Genomic DNA, 27,975 nt, shown 5'->3' with positions numbered 1-27,975 from the left:
TTCCCTCAGAAAGGGCGAAGTTCCTCGCCGGGAAGGGAGGGAACGGATGGGGGGGGAGGGCCCGGAAAATGGATCCCAGGCCCAGGCGGGGCTGTAGCGGGGCCTGAGGCGAGGAACTACGGCGTCTCTGAAGAGAGGTGCCATGGAAGGCTACGTGGCGCCCTATCGGTCCTTTGGGAACAAAAGGGTCTGGGAAACGTTTACCTGGAAAGTTCCTGTTGAATTTCCCGGAATTTACTGACCACGAAAGACCTAAATATCTGCTCGATGTTGGTCGCCATGGCGTCCGCTCCGTTCTCTCAACTCCTCCTCGCTAGTCCTCCAGGCTCCCAGCATGCCTCGGGAGGAGGCGCAGCGGCCAATTCCGTCTCTCGGCGTCCTGATTGGCTCCTGTGAGAGCGACCAGACCGGCACGTTCCGCCGCTGGGCCAATCAGTGAAGACGGCCCCGCTCTCCTCCGCTGTTTCTGAGCGGCTGGGGTAGAGATGCTGACGTTTGCGCCGCGCACGACTGTGTCCGCCATGTTAGTGACTGACGCAGGCGCCATTACAGGAGAAGTCTCTGTTGAGGCGACTCTGAGCTTAAGTTGCCAGTCTCCAACGGTGTTTGGGGGGGCTTAAGAGGCTTTCTTTAGCCACCGAGCGCCTGAGATTAAATGCCACGAGGAAAGGGAACAAGAAGGGCAACATGATGTTTGACACGGGCCCCCCCCCCCCCACATTCCCGGGCGGCGCCAAGTTGAGTTTCAGCGGGGACTAGCGTCTGGGAAAACATTCATTAGCGCCCGCCCCCACTGTGGTGCTAGCACGAAGAACACGCTGTCGCCCCATCTCTCTCCCAGAGCATCCTATAGTCGGCCCCCTTTCTTTTTTTTAAGCCACAGGCGGGCGGTCCTGAGCGACCTGCGTTCAGAGCCTGGTGCATTCTAGTCTCGTCAGGAGCCAGGCGCGTCACGAGACTTGGACGCGCTGGCTGCTCGGTTCCGCCTCGTTAGCCACACACAAGCGGCTGAACGTGGAGTTAGCTTTTGGGCGCTACCCCTCCTCCCTGCTTAGGAGGCTCTCGGGGGGAACAGGGACGCTCCGTGGGCCTGCCCCTCTGTGTGCCATGAGGAACGCGCCTCGCTCCGGAGGAGACTCAGGCCGCGCCCGGGGCGGGACGGGGGCGCGCTCAGCCCCGCGCAGCACGGACACGGGCCGCGCCGACCAATGGGGAGGCGAAGCCCCCGCGGGGCGGGCGGGGAGCGCGGGCGCCGGATCCGCGCGGCGACATCCGGCGCGGCCACGCGAGGGGGGTCAGTGCGACCTGCGAGACCGCCTTGTGTCGGTGCGTAAGCCCCCTCCGCTTTTCAGTCCATTTATGCTTTGGTCGGGGGATTTCACGTCATGTGTTGACTGGAACTGTAGGACCTGGTTTGGCTGTCGGAATTTCCATCTTATTTTGAAATGCCGTGGGTCGGGGGTGACCATGTGCTCTTCACTTCTGCAGACAGGTTTCCATTGGCTCTATCACTATCCCTGCTTTCTAAGATGTCGGGGCATTTTTGCATCTCTAGGCTTTTTTTAGGTCGCAAACGTAAATTGCATATGTTCTCGTTATGCACCCATTGCCTCTTGCAGATTATTTACTCCACTTTTGTCATTGGTTTCTACTTTATATCATTCCCACCAAATCCTTTGAAATGGCTTCAGCTGGGTCTCTTATTCTCGTGATAAGTTACCCACCTAGGTGACTGAGGCCTAAGAAGGTTAATTGAGTCCATCAAGGTATTCCAGCTAACGGGACAGAGTCTCAGCCCAAACCAAGGCACTCTGACTGGAGCCGAGGCCTCCTCCCCGCTCCAGGGGTAGATTCCTTCCAGCTACGTCCTCATGCTATTCCAGTGATCCACTGTAGTGACCAGGACGGTCTCTGTCCCTGCTCCTCCTGTTCAAACTGAACGTAATGTTTTAACCCTAGATTCAAACGTGTATTTCAGATATTTCAACACACGTGGCAAATCTGTTTGCCATTAAACTAAAATAGCTTTTCCCTCTCTAAGAGGATAATGTTGCATTTTTTTTCTTCCTCAAATTTTCAATGATCGCTGTCTCAATTGTTAGAATATCTGAAGCAAGAGTGCATCCATTGGAACCCAGGCTCCACCCCCTCTTAGCTGTGTGACGTCCAGCAAGTTACTTAACCTAACTGGACCTCAGTTTCTTATCTGTAAAGTGGGGATGGCAGTGGTATCTAGCTCATAGATTTCTTATGAAGATTAAATGAGGTAATTCATGAAAAGCATTTAGAATAGCATCTGGCACAAAGTAAGTACTCAAAAAATGTTAGTTTATTTTATCAGCTTAGGTTTTTCTTTAAATGTGTAATCCTAGCATCTCGCAAGAAGTTACCGATTTCAGTTTTCTTTCTCCTGTTATCAGTCTGCCTTCTACGTAATTAAATGTCTTCTGAAAATTAGTAAATTAATGTGATGAATTATCCATTCCTGGCTTTTTTTTTTCCCCTGTTAGAACTACTTTCTGTCCCTAAAGTACTATAATTTAGGTAAAAGTAATAAAATATAACAAGTTAGGACTTACTGTTGCTAAGTGTCAGAAGTTGCACTAATTGTTTATAAATGTCATTTCAGTTAGTCCTTTCATAGCCTCCTAAAGCAAGTTCTCTTCCATATTTTAAAATGTGAAGAAATTGAATTACGGATAGTAAGAGCCTAGCCAAGGTCACACGGCTAACTTGAGTTGAGAGATAGCTGTTGTGCTCATCCAGCCCAGAATCAAGTGCCAGAACTAAAGTGAGACAAGTTCAAATTTGATTTTTTCCTTCTCTACCAATTTTCTAACATGTGGCCCGAACTCTTTAAATCAGGGGTCAGCAAACTATGGCCCTTGTGCTAAATCCTTCCTGCCACCTGTTTTGGTACAGCCCACCAAATAGGAATAGTTTTCATATCATTAAATGGTTGGGAAAAAAAAAAAATAAAAGGAAGAATGATGTTTTTCACACATGAAAATCATATGAAATTCAAATTGCAGTGTCCATAAATAAAGTTTTACTGAAACAGCCATGCTTATTCTTTACAAACCTCTGGTAGCTTCCTGTTGCTTGTGGCAGAGATAGGCAGACTATGACGTACACACCACTGCCTGTTTATACTGGACATGACCACATTCATCCACTTATGTGTTGTCTACGGCTGCTTTCGTGTTACAGCGACAGAGTTCAGTAGTGGCAACAGAGACTCTCTGGCCCTCAAAGATGAAAATATTTACCATCTAGCCCTTTATAGCCCCCAGTCTTAAATATTTCTTCCAAGTTATGATAACTTTAAAGTCTATTATAGATCTCAGGATTTCAAAACAGTTATTTCAAATTTGAGGTCTAAATTTAAAACATCAGGACTCATTTTTAACTGAGGCTTGATGCTTAGTAAATCTTCTAAAAGAGAAACCCAAAGAAGGGTGAATATTCATAGTTTTTTTTTTTTTTAACAGGTAAAGAGCTAAGTCACTGTTTCACTCCTTAACCTAGCTGTCTAGGCCAGTCTGCCTCATTGTTAAAATACCTCCCTAGGGGTCAGCCAGGTGGCACAGCGGTTAAGTGTGCACATTCTGCTTCTCGGCGGCCCAGGGTTCACCAGTTTGGATCCCAGGTGCAGACATGGCACCACTTGGCATGCCATGCTGTGGTAGACGTCTCACTTATAAAGTAAAGGAAGATGGGCATGGATGTTAGTTCAGGGCCAGTCTTCCTCAGCAAAAAGAGGAGGATTGGCAGTAGTTAGCTCAGGGCTAATCTTCCTCAAAAAAAAAAAAAAGTACCTCCCTAAACCTTAGGAGTACTGTCATGTTTCTCAAATTATGAATCCTAACTTTTCACAAATGAATTCTTGGAATAAAATGTCACTTGTATAATTACAAATGACTACTTAAACCATATTTATAAATTGTGATTTCTAAAGTATGTGCATTCTAAAATATCAACTGTGGTTTTCTTTCTGCAGCTTCCATTTTCCTTTTGAATTCCTGCTTTGCAGACAGCAATGGCAGCCCGAGTACTAGTAATTGGCAATGGAGGAAGGGAACATACGCTGGCCTGGAAACTTGCACAGTCTAGTCATGTCAAAAAAGTGTTGGTTGCTCCAGGAAATGCAGGCACTGCCTGCTCTGAAAAGATATCAAATACTGGTAATTATGTTTTAAAGTGGGGAGTAATAGTTAATAATTGTAAATGATAAACTGTCAACTACATCTCTTCTTTATAAGGTCAATTGCTATTCACATTTGAATACTTTTTTAACCTTAACATTTATGTGGTAATTTGAATACTTGGCATATGTTGTAAATTTAAGGTATCCTATTCAAAATGTGGCAACTCCTTGTCTTAAATTGTTTTAAACCTTATAAAACACATCCATTGAAAAAGTCACAAGTGTCTAATATAGGTTAAAGACATTTGTATGTATATTTTTGGAAATGAGAAGTTAGGCAGTGCTATTAAATATAAAAAGTTTTGCCAATTCTAACTCCATAATAAATCTTAACACTTATCTCTTCCACTAGTAAAAATAGAGAAATGAGCAGGTCATATGCTATATTAAACTCTTCAGTGGCTTCTCATAGTACTTAGAATAAAACTCAAACTCCTTAACATGCCTTCCAGAGCCCTTTGTGATCTGGCTTCTGCCTGCCTTTCCAGCCTGATCTTATATATAGTCCATTATTTTCTTTCCACTTTCCACTCCTCTATCCATACAGTCCTGCCAATTTCCCAAACACAACTCACTTGGACTTTGTATGTGTTCCCACCCCTAGCATGACTGGCTCCTTATCATTCAGGTCTCAACTTATACGTTACCTTCTCAAAGAGGTCTTTCCTAAAGTTTCTGAGTAAAGCATGTCCACTTCCATTTCATTTGTCTTCAATCATGAACCGTCTGTATTTATTTTTACTTTTCTGTGTCTGTCTCCTGTCTTTTTCGCCCCCAGAATGTACGCTACATGAGGGCAAGGGACTCATCTGAGATTTTTTTTTTTTTAAGATTTTTTTTTTCCTTTTTCTCCACAAAGCCCCCCAGTACATAGTTGTATATTCTTCGTTGTGGGTCCTTCTAGTTGTGGCATGTGGGACACTGCCTCAGTGTGGTTTGATGAGCAGTACCATGTCCACGCCCAGGATTCGAACCAATGAAACACTGGGCCGCCTGCAGCGGAGCGCGCGAACTTAACCACTCGGCCACGGGGCCAGCCCCAAGGGACTCATCTGTATGCACCATGCCAAGTACCCTGTGTGGCACATAATATTTCTGGGGAGAAGAACGTAGACCCAACAAGGGGTCACAAACTAGGAGAAGATAATTGTGTACATAGGGCTAAAAATAATAAGAAAAAGATAAATAAAATATCTACTTCCCTGGGATCTTAGCTCTGTGGGTGAGATACTGTATTTGTTTATTGAAGAACTGGCACATTTTATCTAGATACAATTGATGTCGTGCAGGCCAGCCCATGAACATCTCCCAAGATTGTCATGAGACTGCTACCACTTGCAGCAACAGAGGTTAGGTGTGTCCTCTTCCTCGTGCCACCCTCTGCTGTGCTGAGGTAGTTGGCTCTGCTCAGCCCACTTGTGTTTGCAGCTACTAACCCAGAGTGCATGGTACCCCATCCTTATCCCACTCAGGCAGTTACTGTAGATTGAGAACTCAGTCCTTTCTAGGCTTGTCATCTGCACATCACAGATATCATGTATGTGCAGAGTAACGTGATATGCAGAGTAATATGTGAGACTTCAGCCAACTTAAGGGTGGTGGTCCAGATACAGTGAAGCAGGAGAGCACCTATAGAACCAAGCTGTGCTTAGGATATGGTTGATCCTATTTCTAGTTACTTAGAACTCCATCAAGAAAGAAAATTTACCTGGCTTGTAGGTTGGAGAAGTGAGCTTGGTCTTAAAATCATCACTCAGTTCTTAGCTTGAACATCTCTACACGAAGTGACCCTTCCTGACCAGAAAAAGCCTCCTGGTTCACCTCATATTAAATCTGTTCACACTTGGTATTTTTTTCCTTGTATATTTATTACCCAACATTCCCATAGGGGAATATGAGTATCCTAAGTGTGAGGACCCTGCTTTTTAACATCTTAACCCCAGTGCCTAGGACACTATCTAGCACATAGTGTTTCTCAGTAAGTCTTGAGAGAATGATGCTGAAAGACCAGTTTCTGAGTAAATTTAGTGATGCACTTTTGTCTGCTATGCAGTCAACACTAGTGACATAGACACCGTACTTGAGAAAATACTTTATAGCTCTTTTGGAAGCTTACTGGTATTTTCATCTAACTGGATACAGTGATAGCAGAGAACTGAGTTGGTTAGCCTAATGCACTCTGCTCTGAATTTCTCATGGTGAAACCATCATCTCTACCAATAAAAGAAAACAACAGTTAACAGGCATACCAAAGTATGGTACTTAGTTTTCAGCATGACACTTAGTTAAACGAAAAATGTTTCTGTAAGTGAGGTGAGTTTCTTTTTTCTGTTCACTAGCCGTCTCCATCAGTGATCACGCTGCCCTTGCTCAGTTCTGCAAAGATGAGAAAATTGAATTCGTAGTTGTTGGACCAGAGGCACCTCTGGCTGCAGGTAAAGTTCGTTTCTGTTTATTGTTACGGTATATGCAGTGCCAGCAAGAGTTTAGAGATCATCTAATCTAATTCATTTTACAGGTGAGGATTTCTAATATAATAGGGTTTGAAAAAGAGCTTTCACTGTCTTGAAATTTATGGGTCCTGGATTTCTTTTCCCAAGTATCAGCAATGTGATGAATCAGACAGAAAATTTGCAGCCGTGGGAAACATTTTATATGTTTTTATTCTGCTCTAGTGTCTATTTAATAATCCATGTATTTTAATATAACAAATAACTTTTGCTGGATTTGAATCATATTTTAGTAGCATTTTTATATCCTGTAGACAGCATGAAAAACTTCTTCTCTGCCACCATCACCTGCCTGATCTCAGTGTACATTTAGTCTGATCCTAATTCTTCTTCCAGTTTGAAAAGTCCCTGCAGAGATCTTGGCTCACCTAAGGCTGCTTGTTTCCATCAATAGGAATTGTTGGGAACCTGACGTCTGCAGGAGTGCGATGCTTTGGTCCCACAGCAGAAGCAGCTCAGTTAGAGTCGAGCAAAAGATTTGCCAAAGAATTTATGGACCGACATGGAATCCCAACTGCGCAGTGGAGAGCTTTCACCAAACCTGAAGAGGCCTGCAGCTTCATCATGAGGTAGATAGAAGACTGCCTGTGGAGAGCAGTTGTTTTGTTATGATCTTCAATATATAGGTCAAGGGGCCTGCCCTGTGGCCGAGTAAAGTTCACACACTCTGCTTCACCAGCCCAGGGCTTCACTGGTTCAGATGCTGAGCACAGACCTAGCACCACTCGTCAAGCCATGCTGAGGCAGTGTCCCACATAGCACAACCGGAAGGACCTACAAGTAGAATATGCAATTATGTACTGGGGGCTTTAAAAGGGGGGAAAAAAAAAGAAGACTGGCAACAGATGTTAGCTCAGGGCCAATCTTTGGGAAAAAAATATATATATCTATAGGTCACTTTTATGTCATGAGTTTATAATAAGATAATTATGGGAAAAAATTCATAACTATGTAGATCGCCTTTTTCCAACATCAATTCTATGCATATGGGATTCTATGCATATATAATTCTACAATCTTATGGCCTTGCAGAAAGATGAATTTTTTAATATTTATTAGTGAATGGTTTCTAGACATTTGGTTCTGCAATCATGTGCTCTTTTCACAGCCAAATTGACAAACACAGTGACATCTTACAACATAAAGGACAATTGATTTTTTTTTTCCATAAATAATTAACCAGAGTGAAGAATCATCACTGGGCCCTCTCGCACCACTACTCAATTCTAAGTCTTAAAGTTAAACATCGTTTGTTCTCTGTTATATGGAAAACATTGAGCAGTTAATGAATGTTAGTAGACAATGTTCCTTTGCCTGTTTTTGTTGACACTTCTCCCTGTTACCTGGTATGTTTTCCTTTTAGTTGAGTCTATTTCATTCTTTATTCATTCTTCATCCTACAGGGTTTTTTAGACTCTAAATATTATTATTTCCTAGTAGCCAGATGCCTTGGGTAACTAACAATTTTGTCACTTACTTGGGTAAGTCTCCTTCCAGATCTCCAGTCCCAGTCAACAGAAGAAACTCCCAGCAACAGTTTCTTGTGTGTACTTTGAGAAATGGTCTGTGTGTCCATGTTTGTATTGGTCTTAGACAGCCACATCTTCTACTTGAAATAGAGCACGATTCCCTGCTTTGTATCTTAAAGATCATTCCACATTCACGCTCTTCAGCTGCTTTATTCCTCCAAAAATTTTGCCTATCTGATCTCATGATAAGTGAAAAAAGTAAAATTATATGTACCATATGATCACAACTATAAATACGTAAGAAAAAAATCCTGGCGGGAATTCCATCAAAATGGATTTAGTATGATCAGTAATTTTTTTCTTTCTGCTTTTCAGTTGTTGCTTTAGCATATCATTACAAAATCCCAAAGCGTTTAAACTTTTAAATTACAAGGTTTTAGTGGATGTTGAAGATTGCTCTGTCTTCACAGTGCAGACTTCCCTGCTTTGGTTGTGAAGGCCAGTGGGCTTGCCGCCGGGAAAGGAGTGATTGTTGCAGAGAGCAAAGAAGAGGCCTGCAGAGCTGTCCAGGAGATCATGCAGGTAGGTGGCATCCTCTGAAGAAGTGTACAGTTTTCTAGTCACACTGGATACTCCTTAAGTTTACAAAATGTTCCTCAAGATAAGGAAAATATGTCTGCCAAACACACCAGTAAGTGATTTTTCATAATACTATGTAGTATAATTTATCTCTATATGAGGGGTATTGCAGATCCACACTGATGGCTAAACCATGATTCTATTATTTGGCAGTAAATTCTAGCATCCTTTCTTGTCTGCTACTGAAAGGTAGAAAATCCTCGGACTATAGAACATGTAAATAAATTCTCAACCATCCATAAGGACAAAAGTATTTGTCCTTTGCGTCCCAAGTCTAAGAAAAGTAAAACAATGGATTAATATATTTTTCTTTTCTTTCATGATCCATCTTGGTTGTTGTGGGTTCCCTCCCTTGTAGAAATCTATTTTCACAGACATTCTTTAGTATAATTATTGTAGGCAAACATATATAATTATAATCAAAAATAAGAATTAAATGGTAGTGATGAAAACATCTGTTTTTCCCTTACTGTATTTGAAACTGGAAAGCCAGCACCAGGAGAGTGTTAGTGATGTGTTCATTTCATCTGTACCAGTGCTAGCTCCACATCATTGCCACTTTAAAAATAGGGAACATTCATATGTTCCTTTGAGGCTTTCAGAACAAGAAAGGGAAATGACAGGACTAGTGCCATGGTCCATAATACAAGTGGTAGAAAATGACAACAGCCAGTTAAAAGCTTACAAGTTACCTCTTTTTTTTTTTTAAACTCTACAATAAGGATAAAGCTTTTGGAGCAGCTGGAGAAACAATTGTCGTTGAAGAACTTCTTGAGGGAGAAGAGGTGTCTGTACGTATATTCATCTTTTTGGCTTTTATAGAGTATAAGAAGCTGTGTTATCTGACCTATGAGTCCCAAAAAGACTTGATTTACCCTGGTTGCTCCCTCTAAAAGCATAAACCCATCAATTACAAAGGCATTTGTATACGTTTAGTATTTGGGATGCAAATGAAAAAAGAATTTATCCTCTTTCAGTCATCCCCAGTATCTCAATAGGGGATCTGAACTTATATCACAAATTATTTAAAGGGGGCAAAGGTTGAAATATTTTATGTTAAGAGTAGCTTGATTTTTTTCCTAACCTAGCTCAGAAATTACAGATCCCTCAGAAATTGAGCATACGAGATCTTCTGATTCTTGATGAAGGTAGCTTAGGGTTATTTATGTTTCAATTCATTTTACTTTAAAAAACGAAACTTTTCCTCTGGGAAGAGTTAAGATACATGTTATGGTTCTCCTTATTAAATTATTATCTTTACTTTTCTGGCAGTTGAAGTAAGTGGACTGTTTTGTTTTCTCTGCAGTGTCTGTGCTTCACTGATGGAAGGACTGTGGCCCCCATGCCCCCAGCACAGGACCATAAGCGACTGCTCGAGGGAGATCGCGGCCCCAACACAGGGGGAATGGGAGCCTACTGCCCAGCACCTCAGGTACTTCTCAGGGGCTCAGCTGAAGGTCGGCAGTAATTGTTAGGTCTTCTCAAAGAACCCTTAAACGACGCTCTTCTGTTTTGTTTTTATCTGTAAATGATACTACTGATCAGCAACTTGGTTTTCCTATTAAATGAAAAGGATATCTTCTAGTCTCACTCTGAAACTAACCTTTTCTAAAAGCTTTTGAAGAACTAACTTGAGTGCGGATTCAACAGATCCTTCTAGCCCCTCCTCTCCATATCCTATGTAACCCATGGGAGCCAATTATAGTCCAGAATTTTTATTCACCTTTGGATATACAGGGCCCAGCACATGAGTGCTCAGTAAGAGAGAGAGAGTGTGTGTGTGTTGAACTGAGAACCAAGCCTGACCATATTTGTTCTCTGGTCTTTCTACTTCATAATGGATCAGTAAAGTATATTTCCAAACAATTTCTGGATAATTTTTATAAGAAATCTGTGTTGACTGTTATAAGTAGATTAGCACTTCAGAACTCACTCATTCTTTTCGCTGATGATAGTCATAATCATTGTGCTAATAATATAGTGCCTTTTAGATACTTTTCTTGATTAAAAGATTGAAAACCAAACAGAATTTACCTTAGACTTTGTAAGTATTAAAACTACCATTTGATAAAAGTGATTTTGGTATAAACTATCTCTAATTCTTAACAACTAAATTTATAAACTCTCAGATTCTTAAGTTTATAGGCTATGAAACATGCATAGAATATACTGGAAGGATACAAAGAACCCTCAAGATGGGAGAGGGCTATTTCTTTTTTATTGTTTCAGGAAACTATTTTTAGTGAGCTTCAAGCATATGTCTGAAAATCTATAGGTTTAATAGTAAAAAGTGATTTAGCAGTCACTGAGTCCTGAAATGGTGGCTGACATTGATCAATAAATACCTAATCCAGCTTCTGCCTATGATAATTTTTACCTCTCAGAGGTCTTCTTTCCTATTTTATAAGAATAAGGCTGAATACCTACTTAATAAGGTCAATGTGAGGATTTTAAAAGTATATGAATTACAGTGCTCAGCCCATCTCAGGTAGTAAATACATGATAGTTTTCATTGTCCCCTTTCATTGTCTCATGTGGTACTACTTACAAGATAGTTTTTTAAAATGCTAATTACATCTAAATATTTCTGTCTGTTCCCCAGGTTTCTAAGGATTTGTTGCTAAAAATTAAAAACATCATTCTTCAGAAGACGGTGGAGGGCATGCAGCAGGAGGGTATGCCATACACAGGTAAGCACATTGGTGTTGTTGGGACATTGTTTGTAGAGCAACTTTACACCTTTGACAGAACTTCCCCATTTTGTCTTTTTCACCACCTTTTAATTGACCACTGTTGTAACATTTGTTGTGGTTATTGCAAAACTTCGAGTATTAGAAATTTGTGTTCTAGTTTTCATAATCACAAAACGTCGTCATTATACATTTTTTTCTTCTTTTTTTAATGAAGGTGTTCTCTATGCTGGTATAATGCTGACCAAGGATGGCCCAAAAGTTCTGGAGTTTAATTGCCGCTTTGGTGATCCAGAGTGCCAAGTGGGTAATCATTAAAGATAATATGAAGTATTACTTTGTAGAAGATATGTGTTGTTTTAATCGCAGGATTTATCAGCCTTGAAATAATTACCTTTGAGAAATATATACACATTCTGCTAGTATCCCAGTGAGTAAAATGTCTAAGGAAAACTAAAATTTCCCTGAATTGCCATGTCAATTATGTTTTTCCAGGTGATCCTCCCACTTCTTAAAAGTGACCTTTATGAAGTGATTCAGTCTACCTTAGACGGCCTGCTCTGCACATCTCCTCCTGTTTGGCTTGAAAACCACACCGCCGTAACTGTTGTCATGGCAAGTAAAGGTTATCCAGGAGACTATACCAAGGGTGTGGAGATAACAGGTGAATATCAGACAACAGAAGGTTGAATTACAATAGGACGAGTGACCAGCGCCACAGTCGGCCTCCCTCCCGTGCTATGCTATGCTCCTTTTAAGGGCGTAAGGCCATCACAAACCTTTCAGGGCTTCTTAACATAACCATGTTGCTTGTTGGATATGGGTGTTCAAATATCCAAAATTATTGGATTTAAAGAACTGCCATCCATTTCCCTTGCTGCATGAGGAAGACTTACGTGGGCCTCGCCAAGTTTCCAGAGTATCACCCTGTGCTGCCTTTCCCTTCCACCGTCCAAGAGCCAGGAAGATAATGGAAATATATGAGAGGTAGAGGAACCTTAGTCTGAACTACGTCAGTGAGATGAGTTTCAGAGTCATGATCTCTGAATGATCACAGATGGACACCCCAGTTTGCAGTGTACCCCATGCTCACTTGGATGGTAGAATTAAAACAGTTTCAAAAGTATAGCCTTCTCTTTTGTTTCTCTTTACAGGAGATGAGCCATCTAGTTAAATGATGTTAAATAAAACAGTATTAAAATGCCAGATAAGTTCCAGTGTTAAAAGACCTCTATGATCCCTCACAGACTGTGGTTTGGCCTCCCTCAGTACCCCAATAATGTGTGTGGGTACCTAAGACTGAGTGCCCCTATGTTATAAAAACTTAGGGAAGACATATAGTAACAAATTACCGAATATGATGCTAAAGAGAAATGGAGATGGAAAAGGACAAACTGGGGATAGAAGAATGATTTTTTTAAAAATTAGGAAGTTATCTTTGGTCATTTTAGAATATATGGTTTACTAATATTTTAAATGTAAAATTATATATGAGAGCTTAAAAATAATTCAAAAGAAAATGAAGCCAGGGATTTTAGACTGAGTCTGAAACCTAAGTTAAATCAAATTTGTCTTAAAATTTTACATTGTTACATTAGACACAAGACTAAGAATATGTTTTACATTGCAGGGATCCTATTGATTATTTTAAAAAGAAAGAAAGAAAACCACTTTACTTAGATGGCTATGATAAAGAAAAATTCCTTTACTTTTAAATAAAAAATGTGATCAAATGTGATATTTTTTCCTTGATGTTCAGGTTTTATTCCTGTTTTTTTGATCAGCTTCTTGTCAGGAGAAAATAATTTTGTACTTCCAAGTCCCAAACTTTTCAGGCCTTAGCTTCTTTTTTCTTTCTCCTTCATTTAAACAATAGTTCTTACATGAGATTTATGATAACAGAAGATTTTAGGAATACGCTTGTTACCCTAGAGCACAACAGACTGTTCTTAGAAGAAAGGGTCTGTTTACTATTATATTGCATTAATTCCTTCCTGAGAGGAATCTTGTGAAGAGTCATTTAAGTGAAATAATGATTTTATTTAAAAAAATTCTGGAAATTATTAACCACTTTACAAGTGCAGAATATTGATATTGGAAATAACGTGTCAAACATGCTCTCTTTCAGGGTTTCCTGAGGCTCAAGCTTTAGGACTGGAGGTGTTCCAAGCAGGCACTGCCCTGAAAGACGGCAGAGTGGTGACTAACGGGGGTAGAGTCCTTTCCGTAACAGCCATCCGGGAAAATCTCATCTCGGCCCTTGAAGAAGCCAAGAAAGGACTAGCTGCTATCAAGTTTGAGGGAGCCATTTACAGGAAGGACATCGGCTTCCGTGCCATAGCTTTCCTCCAGCAGCCCAGGTAAATTTCTTACGGTGCAGCTGCAGAACTGGCATAAATGGCTATGCAGAAAGTTCCATTAACCCTGTCCTAAGGCTTTCTATACTCTCTTCTCTCTGTGGGACTGACCTGATTGTGATTTGCATTTAGTTTACATCAAAACTAGTTACAACAGTATTCAAATGAAAGGGAAAAAACTTTATGATAGCTCCTTATGTTTGAAAAGTTTAGTAAAATCACAGTGATAGTAAGGATTTTTTCACATTGTGCACTTTAAATATATACAATCATTTGTCAATTATTCATCAATAAAGATGGGAGGAAAGGATTTTTATTCCATGAGTTATATATTTAAATATTACTGTTGTATTTATATCTTAGTTCCTTCAAGGTGAAAATGTTGGTCATCTAACTTTCCAACTTAATTCGATTATACCATAAATTTTGACAGTCTCATTTTGTCACTGTATTTATATCTATTACTGAAATGTATTTTTTGACCCTTTATTGATTATGTATTGGCATGTACAACTATTCTTTTGTAAAATCAATAAACTATTAATTGCAAATGTGGATGTTTTTATTTCTTCAGTACATATCACAGTTACTATTGTTCAGTGAGTTCATCTATGAGAAATAAATATGTTTTAGGACAAAAATGAGAAATTTTTAGCAACTTGATTCAAGCTATACTGTTACTGATAGGCAAATTTTTATTAAATACTGGAATTTTTTTAGAATTAACAACATTAAAATACCGCACCAAAATTTTATTTTTCGTTTTAAAATCTCTAGATTCCACTGAAATAACCTATTTCAAGGGACTACAATCTTAATACTAATCTAAGTTCTTTAAATTAAAGATGAAGAAAATGAGAGGCCACAATGCCAGCTACTATTGAGAAAAGGTTTTTTTTAAACCAGTAGAACTTCGTTTCCTATCTGAGTATGACCCTGGACTGCTAATTTTGTTGGAGTTAACTGCCAAAACTCTCAACTCTGTACTCTGACACCTTATTTCTAACAAAACTACATATTCTTGTCTCACTGCATCCCACTAAGCCACAGTTCTCATTTTTGTAAGGCAAGACTACTGAATTCACAGTGCCATTCACAAACTTGATCTCTAAATGTACTGCTCCAACATTTGGGCCCTATAGAGGGAAATGACGCGCTGAATGTCATTGTCTGGTTTTGCTTTTTTCGTAGGTTTTTTTATCTTGTTTTTTTACGGTCTTCAGCTATAAGGAAACTGATACAATTCTCTATTATTGCAATAAGAGCTCAGTTTCATTATTTAGAGATTGCTTTGTAGAGTTCTTTTAATCCTAATTTTCACTTTTTGACTCAGTTTTGGCACTCCTTTCCTTCCCATATCAAAATTGAGCAGAGAAAAGTTATGGCAAAATATCACTATATTTAGTTGCCTGTGAGAAATACTTCTAGAAGAAATAGTTAAGTTAGAGAAGTAGTTCTCAATAGTGATGATACAATTGAATCAACTGGGGAGGTTGGTTAAACACCTTTCAATTCCCAGGGCCTACCCTAGACCAGTTAAAATCTATGGATGGAGCCCAGTACCTTAAGGGATATGAAAATCACAAGGGATATCTTCTGCTTTAATTAATATTTTAAGAGTAAAATAATTTTCCTTGGCATTTAGGTGGTGTCTTAGGTTTTCATTTATTTATTTATTTAGGGGCCTGACTTACAAGGAATCTGGGGTAGACATTGCAGCTGGAAATATGCTGGTCCAGAAAATCAAACCTTTAGCAAAAGCCACCTCCAGACCAGGTAAGTCAGATCCTGTCCTTTGCTAATTTGTTAACTTTGACAAACATTGAATTGATTGCGGCTTTGTAGTTTACTGAGGAAAATGTTCCAAGTTAATGCCAGCTTGCTATAAGTCTTGCCCTACTTAAGCCAAACCCATAGTCTTCTGCTTTCTTGTCTCTAATATTAAGAAAAGCATTTTTTATCCATGGTGTTAAATTCAAAAGGATATGTCTGCCCCTTTAATGACTTTCTTGATCAATTCATTGAGTATGCGGTGTGTGTCTCCCATTGGCAGGAAAGGCGTCTCTTGTTTTAGCTATTCTTATGAAGAAGGGGTTTGTACATTCACGTTTAACTAATGTATCGAAATGCAACAAGTAATTAATTTCCTCTCCAACAGGCTGTGACGTTGATCTTGGAGGTTTTGCTGGTCTTTTTGATTTGAAAGCAGCCGGTTTCAAAGATCCTCTTCTGGCCTGTGGAACAGATGGCGTTGGAACTAAACTGAAGGTAATCAGACACCTATGTGAATAAAGGCCTTTTGTAAAAGATAAGGGAGAATTTACTGTATATCAAATACGTATTTTTCCTCTCTTGACATGTATGCACTAAAGAGAACCACACCAAATAACCATATAACATGGCTAAAATATCTACATGTTTCTGACAACATGATATTATTGAGGCTAAATATGGATAGAAGGGTTATTTTAGGAGATAAAAGGGATACTTTTGGACCAAGTGGCTTATCAGAATTTAGTGTTCTTTTGTCTTTAGGTGTTCAGAGCAGCTAGCCAAAAGTCGGTGATATTTGTTAGCCTCCATTACAAATTGAGGAGATTTAATTTGGAGCTGTTTCTCTTATGTGGATGTTTATATTTTTTTCTCTAGATCGCCCAGCAGTGCAATAAACACGACACCATTGGTCAGGATTTGGTCGCCATGTGTGTAAATGATATTCTGGCACAAGGAGCAGAGCCCCTCTTCTTCCTCGATTACTTTTCCTGTGGAAAACTTGACCTCCACACGACCGAAGCTGTTGTTGCTGGAATCGCAGAAGCTTGTGGAAAAGCTGGATGTGCTCTCCTTGGTATGATCATCTATTTTAATCATGTGTCCTTCTTCTGGCTGTATTTCAGCCCTATTTATAAACATAATCGGTATCACTATAGCTAACAAGAGAAGCCGTATATCACAAGATGAGACAAATAAAATATAGATAATACTACCTGAAGAAAACTTAGACCTCGGTGCCCTCAGACGCCTCCTCAAGGGTTTGTCCCCCAGTCTCATACTCCCACACTGTCAGCCAGGCCTTATCTTCCTCGCCAGTCTTTGCCACCGTGTCCATCCCCGTCTTTCTCGATGGCCTCCAGACAGACAGGGTAGGAGTTATTTCCTCCTTACTGGCCCTGCAGCAGAGTCAGAAGAGTCCCGGCATTCTAAATCTTAACTTAAGCCTTATTTTCCCACAGAAGTGAAGCTAAGAATAAACTGTACCCAAGATTTATAGAAATATTGCTAATATATATATGAGAGTTTTGAGCAAAGTGAATTTGTAGGCTGACCAAGGAACGAAACTACCTCTTTTATGTTGTCTTTGTGGACGAGTCTGTCCCAAAAGCCAAAATTGCCTTCAACCGTCTTTTAGAATAGTTCCTAATTTGGAGTCTGCCTGCCTAGACTCTGTCTTTACGTGATTTAATCGTAAAGTAAACTGTGGTGTACTTTGCAGGCCAGGCGTTTGGAGTTAGGCCAGCCTAATTAAATCACTTCCGTAAGCCTGTACTGTCATCTGGAAGGTAGAGTCATCGGAAAGATCGAATACAGGTGAAAGCAGTTCTCAAACTAAACTGCTATGGAAATGACATATTCAACTGAGCATTCATCCGGAGAAAGGAAGGATGTTTGGAGGCTGCACTCACCCTTGTGGAAATTAGTGCTGTTTCCCCGGAAATCATGCTTGGTTGAAAGTTGTGCGAGGCACCTAACAGAGTACATTTTATTGCATATTTGCGGAATATAGCCACATATTTAATTGTTCTTATGAAGAGTGGCTCAGACTACTGCCTAGACAGGTTTATAAATATTGTGTGATTTCTTTGCTCTTCTTTTATCTTCCTGCCAGGAGGTGAAACAGCAGAAATGCCTGACATGTATCCTCCTGGAGAGTACGACCTAGCCGGTTTTGCCGTCGGCGCCATGGAGCGGGATCAGAAACTCCCTCACCTGGAAAGAATCGCTGAAGGGGATGTTGTTATCGGAATAGCTTCATCTGGTCTTCATAGCAATGGATTTAGCCTCGTGAGGAAAATTGTAGCGAAATCTTCCCTCCAGTACTCCTCTCCAGCACCTGATGGCTGTGGGGAGCAGACCTTAGGTAAACGCACTCACATTTAAACTCCTGCTTAGAAATGTCTGAGCAACCAGTTAGTGCGGTTAGTCTCTCGTTGTTTAAAGTTAGAATGGGATAAATCACATTATCCTGTTACAGAATTGTTTTTTATATATGCTTTGGTTTTATATTTATAGGCTAAGTTTCTGTCATCTCTTTCCACTATACAGGAGACTTACTTCTAACTCCAACCAGAATCTACAGCCATTCACTGTTACCTGTCCTACGTTCAGGACACGTCAAGGCTTTTGCCCATATTACTGGTGGAGGATTGCTAGAAAACATCCCCAGAGTCCTCCCTCAGAAATTTGGGGTGGATTTAGGTAAGATTGATAACAGGAACTTTTGCTCAGAAAACCATTAGGAGAAAAACTCTGTGTGTAGTTGGTGCACATATGATTGTATATGGAAAATTCTTAATCATTGGGGTTTCTTGGGGAAAAAAATAGGACTGGCTTTTTTCTACCTCATTTTGCTTTATTAGCCATGTTTATAAGGCATAAAATCCTCTCGTGTAATACTTTTGTGACATGGATTGTTATAAGCAGATCCTCTAAGGGGGTTGGTACTCTCGAGCTCTATCAAGACAGAACCAGGCTCATGCCAGGAAGGGAAGTGGTAGCTATTAGATAGTCCATGCAGGAGATAAAGAGGACCCAAACCAAGGCATGGAGAAGGGAGGCAGATTGGAGAGTTATTTTGTGCTTGAAAAGAGGAAGAAGTCCCAAGTTTCTAGTTAAGCAGGTGAGTAGATGGTAACGTGCATAACACAGGAGGATGAGTAGATCTGGAAGAGGAAGTGGGAATACAGGGTTTTAAATCTTCAGTGTGTTTACTGCAAGGTGTCTGTGAGCAGAAGTTGAGGCTGAAGATAAGTTGGGTGCAAAGAGTAATGGTCGTAGCCAAGAGAGTGGAGGGGACCACAAGGTTGTTCCTCAATGCTCTGTTCACAGTAAAGGTTGGCAGAGGTAGAAACTGAAAAAGAACGGTCAGAAGCAGGGAGTAAACCATGTAAAAGAATCATCAACTCCGTGGGAGGATTTGAACGTGATGCTGGTCCCCAGTATTAGGCGCAGCATACAGATCTAAGATGATGACCAGAAATAGGCCAGTATACTTCAGAGTTAGCTCAGAAAGCAGCTTGGTGAGGGTAGACACCACCCACAAGATTATTGTGGGAGGAGTGAGTGACAGAGATGTACAGACAGTGAGTGGAGATTGTCGTTTCAAGAAACTTACTGGTAAAAAGGAAGGGGGAGTAATAACTTATGCTCATGGCAAAAGTGAGGGGCAAGGTTTTCCCTCCCTATTTTTACAAGGTGAGGAAACAAAGTCAGAGAAACTGCTCCATCTATGGTAGACAACTAATATACATTGGTTTGAGGGTGTAGAAACTGAAGAAGTTCACATAAAATAATGCTTTTTCCCAGTGAAGGAAGAAGGGAGTAGTGAGATGAGTAGACCTGGAATGGGGGCTTGAGGAGAGGAGGAAATAATAAAGCAGTCAAGGTCAGAAACAAGGATGAGACAGCAAGCAGCACTCAAGGTGAAGTTGAAGCTGGTTGTGTAATTTTTCTTCCAAAGTAAGAGCATGTTTAGGGCCGGCCCAGTGGCACAGCAGTTAAGTTCTCACATTCCTCTTCAGCGGCCCAGGGTTCGCCAGTTCAGATCCCAGGTGCAGACCTACACACTGCTTGTCAAGCCATGCTCTGGCAGGCGTCCCACATGTAAAGTAGAGGAAGATGGGCACGGATGTTAGCTGAGGGCTAATCTTCCTCAAAAAAAAAAAAAAAAGAGCATGGGTAGTCTTGAAACAAGAACAGAAAAAAATAGATTGATTGGGTTGATCCAGTTGGGCTGGGCAGGTGGAGGGGTCAGTCATGGGGTGAAGCAGCTGTGGACGGCAGGTGAGTGGAAATGCTGAGCTAACTCTGGAGTCAGAGTATGTGAAGCTAGGAGAGAATCTGAAGAGTCAGAAATAGGTTGTGTAGAAGTGAGGACACAGGCAAAGTGAGCTAGGAGAGTCGTCAAATGGAGTTTCAGCCGGGACAGGCAGACGGGTTGAATGGAATCCCTTCACTGGCATAGTCAGGAGTTGGAGGGAATATACGAGGATTAAATTAGTAGGTTAAGACATTCCTAGGATGGAAATGCTTTCCATCGAGCATAAACAACCTTAAGGAAGTATTCATCCTCCTCTTCAAGTCATTAAAAACAGTGGCATGCCGATGAATGGGGAAAGGAGGCAGGGCTGGTTTGTGCGTGTGCCGGTTTCCATGATGTGAGTACACCCATCCTGGCCAGTTTTTAAATGGCTGTTTTTAACAGCCTCTACGAGCCGGCTCTAGCACAGCACTAGTTAAAAATAACATAATGGTCACCACATCAGGGGCCGGCCTGGTGGCGCAGCGGTTAAGTTCGCACGTTCCACTTCTCGGCAGCCCGGGGTTTGCTGGTTCGGATCCCGGGTGCGGACATGGCACCACTTGGCATGCCATGCTGTGGTAGGCGTCCCACATATAAAGTAGAGGAAGATGGGCACGGATGTTAGCTCAGGGCCAGTCTTCCTCAGCAAAAAGAGGAGGATTGGCGGCAGTTAGTTCAGGGCTAGTCTTCCTCAAAAAAAAAAGAAGGAAAAAAAAATGGTCACCACATCAGGAAATCGAGAGTTGATACGGCCATGTTCCTAAAAGCCATTATGTTTTGAGTTACACAAGTCTGTATCCCACTAAAAAGGGAAGTCACTTGCATCAGCCTCTGAGGTTCCTCCCAGGAATCATACTTTGACAACAGATTTAAGTAAGGAATTTTCAGCATTTAAGTTACAACTTGTTATATTATTCATGAGGTCCTTGGTCATTTGTAGAAACTAGGCACTTAGCCTGTCAGTCTTTTTTCCCGTAAATAAATCCTTTATAAATCTTTTTGTTAAAATGAGGTCATAGTTCGGTAATCTGTTTATCCTGCCATTTAATATATCATCAACATCTGCCTGTCTTAATAACATCATTTTTGATAAAGAGTATTCCCCTTTTTTATGGATATACCACTATTTGGTTTTATGTTGCTGTTGACTTGATTAATAGAATAGTGAACATCATAGTAGCTAAATCTTTTGAGCTCAGCTTTTGAGAATATGCATTTCCCAGCTAGTAGAAATGGAATTGAATCTGATAGGGGAGAAGATTCATAGACAACTATGTACTGGGGCTTTAGGGAGAGGAAAAAAAGGGGAAGATTGGCAACAGATGTTAGATCAGAGCAGAGCTTTCCCAGCAAAAAAAAAAAATAGTAGTGCTGGTTGTAATTTCCATCGCTTTGTGTTTGTGCGTGCTTTTACTTCACGTGAGCTGATAAGTCAATCAAACAACTCTTACCTGTTTTCAGATGCCCAGACCTGGAGGATCCCCAGGATCTTCTCGTGGTTACAGCAGGAAGGACACCTCTCTGAAGAAGAGATGGCCAGAACATTTAACTGTGGGATTGGCGCTGCCCTTATAGTATCAAAGGATGTGACAAAGCAGGTTCTGAGGGATATTCAGCAGCACAAGGAAGAGGCCTGGGTGATTGGCAGCGTAGTTGCGTGTTCTGAAGGTAATCTCTCTTATTTAGTTGCTCTTAGGTATATAATCTTAAATATAACTGTGCCCTGCCTCACAAGCTCTCTGCCTGCCTTTTATTCCAGCTGTTGCTATGGCAACTATCTTTACACAGCTGTAACATGACAACACCCACACCAGTGACGCCACCTAACTCTTCATTCCTGCCTCAGGGCTCTGACATGTCTATATAGCAGTCATACGTGCACAGCTACACCCTGCAGGATAACCCTTGACCAGTGGGGTGAGGGCTAGTGCATAAGTTCTCACTTTAGGGACAGAGAAGGGATGGGTTCTGAGGCACACTCTGTATGGCTCCTTTGAGAGCCCCAGTGGAATCAAGCCCCGGTTGCCCACAGTGGTGACCAGTTTAATAACACACTGTTATATTGGCTCTCCTATATTGCTCTCCCCAGATCCTCACTGTGGTTCCTTGGATCACGTTGCAAAGTAATCTCCCCACACCCACAACCTTCTCTCAGGCTCTGCTTTGTGCTTCAGCTCAATTCAAGGAGCAGAGAGCAAGCACCGAAGAAATACAGTGTATTGCTCAGGACTCTGTTAGAAGTACTAGAAATTGGCACAGTGGCAGAAAACACACCCAGATTAGCTAACAGATGTCAGGGCTTGTTGATTTTGTCTGTATTTGCCCTTCATTCCTTTATTGTGTGGGTGTCATTTTCAGGCAAGTTCTCCAAATACCGGAAAGATGTCTTGAGCCCATATCCTTCAGCTCGCATTGCAATAAGAAAAAGAGGCCCTCTCTTTCTCAACATCCTATATCAAATCTTCGAACGGGCTTGCTTGGGTCACATACCTACCCTTGAGACCAGGAGGTCATAGCGTTATCACAGATGGAAGATTTGGAGGAGTGGGGACAGAACACTGGCAGAGAGTAATATATCCACTGTATGCTTAGATAGAGTGATGTGCTATAGCTTTTAGTCGAAGTAGGTAATATTTGTTCCCTTTCAGGAAGTTTTTATGAAATGTTTAGTAATGTTAAGTAATACAGACCTATTATTTGTTTTAGTCTTTGCATATCATTTTCAGAATAAAATACAGTAGTCTAAAATTTGCATAAACTTTTACTTTTCTTTCTGTTATTACTGTTAATTCACAATTGTTCTTTACTTATTTATTGGGTGTGTTTGAAATGAAGGTTCTCCTCGTGTGAAAGTCAAGCATCTGATTGAAACCATGCAAATAAATGGATCGATGTTGGCAAATGGTGCCCTGAAAAATCATTTCTCTGTCCAACCAAAAAAGGCAAGAGTGGCTGTCTTAATATCTGGAACAGGTGAGATGTGGCTTCCTCTTTGCTATAGGGCTGAAGCAATGCTCTTCTCTTCCTCCTCCCACGCAAAGCCACCTCCTTCAGGTTGTGAGAACGCTGTCAGCAGAGCGGGGTGGGGCAGGGGGTCATTAAGGAGCGTTATCTTTTCTGCTTCCTCAGTCTTTCCACTTTTCTCAGGCATTTGAGACAGCTCCTAAAGGAAAAGTACAGGGTGTCAGGAAGATGATTGAAGAAGAAATCAGAAAAGATAGAAAGCAAGGAAAATCCACCTTCCTTTGTATCATAGCTTTGTAGTTGAAAAGTCTTACAATAGTTGAGGCTTTTTAAAATTGTTAATAGTAATAACAATACAAGATTTATGTTTGACTTTTGTGGATAGAGGGGTACAGTAATAAGAGCATTGTGTCCTCTCAGATGGATATAGCATGATTTTTTCCACTATTGGAGCATTGCTATGAACATTCTTGTAAATATACAATAGGTTCTTAAGCGCATATCTGATTATTTCCTTAGGATACATTCCCAGAAGTGTAATTGCTTTACAAGTCCATTTTAAAGTCTCAATATACTTTAGGCCCAAGTCAGTGATAAAGCAAAAAAACTAGTGTAGGGGCCATGGTGGTTTATTCTTCCTGAGAGGGTTGATCTTTCTTTGAAAATCATGTTACACCGTTTCTACTGCTGTTATTTTACAGGAGCAATTACATATCCTAGAACCAAGTATGTTTTCATAAGCTACTAATCCATTACCCTAAGAGGAAGAGAATTTAAAAGCTTCACATATTTTTGCCAATCTTTTCGAAGACATTTATTTGGAAATCTTGACCATATTTCTCTTTTTAAGAAATGTGAGCTCACTTGTGTTTTTCTGTCTTTTTCAGGATCAAACCTCCAAGCTCTCATAGACAGTACTCGAGAGCCAAGTAGCTCTGCACACATTGTTGTTGTTATCTCCAACAAAGCTGCAGTGGCTGGATTAGATAAAGCGGAAAGAGCTGGAATTCCCACGAGAGTAAGTTACTTTGAAAAGTACCTTTCCTGCAGGCTGTATTTAAACCATAATCTGCCCTCTCAGGACCTGGGTCTTGGGGCACTTGTTCTTTGGAGTGCTGTATTTTGGGTGGATGCTGGGCTTGCCCTTCTACTTCATCCTGTCCATTCCTTTATTCTTCATAACAGGTGTGTCTTCAGGTGGAAGGGAAGTATGGTCTATGGTTTTAAATTATTTTTGCTAATTTGTTGAAAAAGATTATACTTACCTTTTTCTCTTCCAGGTAATTAATCATAAATTATACAAAAGTCGTGTAGAATTTGACACTGCAATTGACCAAGTCCTTGAAGAGTTCTCCACCAGCATAGTCTGTCTTGCAGGATTCATGAGAATTTTATCTGGCCCCTTTGTCCGAAAGTGGAATGGTAAGCAAAAATTGTTTGACACCACATTGAGAAATCAACTGAAAATGGACTACAGGCTGGTTAACTGCCAAACAGTCCCAATCGTGAAATGTTTACCATGACATTTTATTTTGACACTGGTCATAATTTAATTTCCTTTGCCTTAGCCCAAGAATGACCCAATGGTGATTTATTCTCCTGCTGTCTGTATCAGTTTTCTTTGGCCTGCTGTAATTAATCACGTTTTCTAATATAGCTTAGGCTTATTTCACATTACTGCAAAGATAATATTTCATCTTCTGAATAAATATTCAGAAGAGACTTTTTTTACTTGTTTAGAAGCAAGAGAAAGTGATTCTCTGTATCCCAAAATGAAGAGTCCATCGTCTCCTTAGGAAGTGTAGACCATTGCCAGAAGATGGCAGAAAACGGCATTGTTGCCAGAAAACATAATACCTTGCATTATTGCCTTTTTCCACAAAAGTTTTGACTGCATCCTATTGTGCTTTTTTTGTGTACACATTTGGGCAATAAATCCATTTTCTCTCCAAAGAGTTTATGTTTTCTTAAGAGAATACACTTGTGGTGTATTATAAAAGCAGCACTGCCTTTGGTGACATAAGGCACAGAACTAACTAATCCAGCATCTGGCTGGTGGACATGCCACTCAGTGGTTGAGAGGCAAGCACGCTATACAAGAACCTCCTGTGTCTTTCTAATAGCATGTGCCAGCAATAAGCTGAGTTTTCTTCAAGAGCCCTGTGATCCAGATTAGACACCCCATCCCCTCACCCCCATCCAACTTTCAGTCACTGTAGGCCTATTCAGAGTCCCTCAGCGTGTCTTCAGCTGTGCAAGGCAGGAACTTGCTGCCCCCAGGGCCTCCTTGGATGAACTTGTATTTCCCTTTACCTCATTTCTGTCTTGGACAAAGAAAACACCCATCCCAGAGAAATCCTGCTTCTGTTGACTCCTGATTCTAGACAGGAAAGCATATTTTCCTTTGACAGAATACGTAGGACTTTTAAATTCTGACCACTGTGTTTTCATTAATTTCCAGGGAAAATGCTCAACATACACCCATCCTTGCTCCCCTCTTTTAAGGGTTCAAATGCCCATGAGCAAGTCCTGGACGCTGGAGTCACAGTCACTGGGTGCACCGTGCACTTTGTAGCTGTGAGTATGTCTCTTTCTACCAAAATATTATTAGTGTTTAGATGTAAATTTTACTGGCTAGAAGGTAATGTTCAAAACGTTTGCTTCCTTTTCCAGGAAGATGTAGATGCTGGACAAATTATTTTACAAGAAGCTGTTCCAGTGAAGAGGGGTGACACTGTTGCAACTCTGTCTGAAAGAGTGAAATTGGCAGAACATAAAATATTTCCCGCAGCCCTCCAGCTGGTGGCCAGTGGAACCATACAGCTTGGGGAAAATGGCAAGATCTGTTGGGTCAAAGAGGAATGAACCTCCTAATTCAGGAATGGAGTCAATTTTGAAAGAAGTCTGGCTGTTTGCATGGTGGCTTTTTGTTATGGACCTGGCCCCAAAGAAAAACTGATAGAAAAGAGGACCTCACCCTTACCTCTTTGGCCATTTTTTAATGAACAGAGATTCATTAAAAACAACTGGTACAGCTAAGACATAGGTGTATTGTCTCCAGTAGTCTTTCAGGTTTACCTGTTTAGGACCTTCTCCTTCAGAATCAGGCTAGTCATTCAGAGTTCCTCTCACTTTCAGCCAACTAAAATACCAAAATTCTTAGTCTTTCTTATCCTCTATTTGTGACCAATATCACTTCCATTTTTTTTAAGTTAACTGTTCTCTACTCTTTGAAGCGTTAACCAAGTCCAATAAGTTAGTATCTCTTCCCCATATTGTATATCTGTGCTGATTTGAATTGAGACTTACCTAATTATTCTGATCATAATTCAGTGTCATAAAATTTCTGGGTGGCTCCCATTTCTGAGGGATAGTTTCCTTTGTGCTTTGAAATATCATTAACATTCCTCTAATTATGGACAGTTTCTATAATGCCTAGATTTTAGCTTCACAGTTATTCTATGGATTATAAACATCCATACCTATATAAATCACTAAAGGGTTAAAGGAAGAGTTTTGGTGGCTTCTAGATTCAAACATAGGACTTTAGGCATGTTACTAATCCTCCCTGTCGGTTTCCCCATCTACTAAAGTAGATAAATGCCTATCATATGGTTGTTTTGATAATTAAATTCAATACATGTGAAGTGCTAAGAACAATGGTTGGCCCAGAGCAGGCACTCAAAGGTTAGCATTTATTTCATAATTCCTCCACATTATAAAGGCTGTTGTAATTCACTATTCATTCAACAAATACATCTTGAGCATAAAATCAAGAATGGTGATAGATGGAATATTGGAAGTGTGGTAGGTACTGTTTTGGAGAGGAATGAGGGCAGATGGAGGGCAATCCACCCAGACTAGTAAAGAGTATAATGGGACAGCATGGATTTCCCGCTCCAGCTGGTCATTTCCAATCTGGATATGCAATTCTGTAACTAGGAGGTCAAGGTTGACATAGTGGGCACTTGTGCATGACCCTGTCCCTAAGACACCAAGCCTAGTACCACATTTCTGTCATAGCTGAGTGAACAAGGAATGGCCACCTGGCCCAAAGGCAGCCAGCCATCCTTAGACTGCTGAGCAGCCTTCAAGGTGGTGTGGCCTGAGACTCTGCCTGCCCAGCAGGGTGCACCTTACTCAAAGGGTACCTGGAGCCTCTGTGCAAATCCTCCTTTGGAGTTTAACTCAAGACCTAACAGCAAAGGACTCTTACAGTACTTATATACAGAAGATAGTAAACTGTGGCCTTAAGACAGGAAAGAGTAAAGCGTCAAGAGGAACGGAGTGGAGCTGTGACAGACCTCTTCACCAACAGACCCTAATCACTGCCTCTGGTGCAGGCAGGCTTCCCCAGGCTGGGAGCTGGCTGATGTTACCCTTCCTCACTGACTAGGCGGCAGCTGCCATCAGGTGGGAAGTCCAGGCGCATCATTTCCTCATTTCAAAGGTATCTTATATGCCTTTGCTATAAAAACAATTGATTCATTTGTTCTGGAGAATTCACTCAACATTATTAAACACCTATTACATATATGCCAAACACTGTCCTATGAAGTTTATGAAAAGTTAAAAGCTTTAAAGGAAAATGATATTGGTTGATAAAATCACATACTGTGGTGAAAGTGGAGGCTGGGACCAGGATGTAAATTAGAAAAGTCAATGTGAGCTTATGACTTTAGAAATAGAATTTTCTAACCCTTACTTTGATACTAATCTCCACTAAAAGGAACCTGGGCTTCGTGTAAAGTAGCTGATGCCATATCTTAGGAAGAATGAAAATGTGTCTAAAAATCTGGTTGCCAGAAACCAAAACACACTTGAAAATAGCAAGGATGATACTGAAAGAACAAAGGAGTCAACTTAAAGGGCATCCCATGTCCAGTTTGTGATAAACTGAATACCGTTTGGACATGTTGAGTATGTGAGCAGCCATTAGTTTATAATGATACTCAAAGAGAAAAGGTCATTTAAGTTATGAAAAATCAATGCGAAAAAGAAGGGTGAAAACAAGATGTTAATATTTCATTAATGTAATAAATATGGATATTTATCATTTA

At 40.7% G+C, this 27,975-nt stretch overlaps 2 protein-coding genes across 7 annotated transcripts in view; one reads left to right on the top strand and one right to left on the bottom strand.

Moving 5' to 3' along the window:
- SON (SON DNA and RNA binding protein) overlaps window positions 1-1,238 on the bottom strand; it is a 32,914-nt gene extending 31,676 nt beyond the window's left edge. For all 6 annotated transcript variants that reach the window (XR_011533732.1, XR_011533733.1, XM_070597183.1 and 3 more), the window contains exon 1: window positions 205-1,238. Coding sequence is in view for 4 of the 6 variants with exons in the window: in XM_070597183.1 (XP_070453284.1) it covers window positions 205-281 (77 nt within the window). In the remaining 2 variants the exon portion in view is untranslated. The remainder of the gene's footprint in view (window positions 1-204) is intronic.
- On the top strand, window positions 1,147-27,975 carry GART (phosphoribosylglycinamide formyltransferase, phosphoribosylglycinamide synthetase, phosphoribosylaminoimidazole synthetase). The gene is made up of 22 exons (XM_070597201.1): window positions 1,147-1,326; window positions 4,001-4,184; window positions 6,547-6,642; window positions 7,112-7,286; window positions 8,657-8,768; window positions 9,548-9,616; window positions 10,132-10,257; window positions 11,428-11,515; window positions 11,733-11,818; window positions 12,011-12,179; window positions 13,644-13,875; window positions 15,554-15,648; window positions 16,031-16,140; window positions 16,522-16,720; window positions 17,759-18,010; window positions 18,196-18,348; window positions 21,413-21,619; window positions 22,787-22,924; window positions 23,803-23,933; window positions 24,196-24,337; window positions 25,377-25,492; window positions 25,589-27,975. The coding sequence occupies exons 2-22, from the start codon at window positions 4,040-4,042 to the stop codon at window positions 25,778-25,780; spliced, it is 3,033 nt and encodes a 1,010-aa protein (XP_070453302.1). The 5' UTR covers window positions 1,147-1,326; window positions 4,001-4,039; the 3' UTR covers window positions 25,781-27,975.

The sequence above is a fragment of the Equus przewalskii genome, chromosome 27 (assembly GCF_037783145.1).
Source record: "Equus przewalskii isolate Varuska chromosome 27, EquPr2, whole genome shotgun sequence".
In the NCBI taxonomy this organism is placed as follows: domain Eukaryota; kingdom Metazoa; phylum Chordata; class Mammalia; order Perissodactyla; family Equidae; genus Equus; species Equus przewalskii.
This window is presented reverse-complemented; position numbering and strand designations above follow the sequence as displayed.

Bases quoted from the DNA above. Each gene is read 5' to 3' on its own strand.
- GART (XM_070597201.1), top strand. From the start codon at position 4,040: ATGGCAGCCCGAGTACTAGTAATTGGCAATGGAGGAAGGGAACATACG. The intron at 11,516-11,732 runs GTAAGCACATTG...TTTTTAATGAAG, and splicing joins GGAGGGTATGCCATACACAG to GTGTTCTCTATGCTGGTATA. The intron at 15,649-16,030 runs GTAAGTCAGATC...CCTCTCCAACAG, and splicing joins AAAAGCCACCTCCAGACCAG to GCTGTGACGTTGATCTTGGA.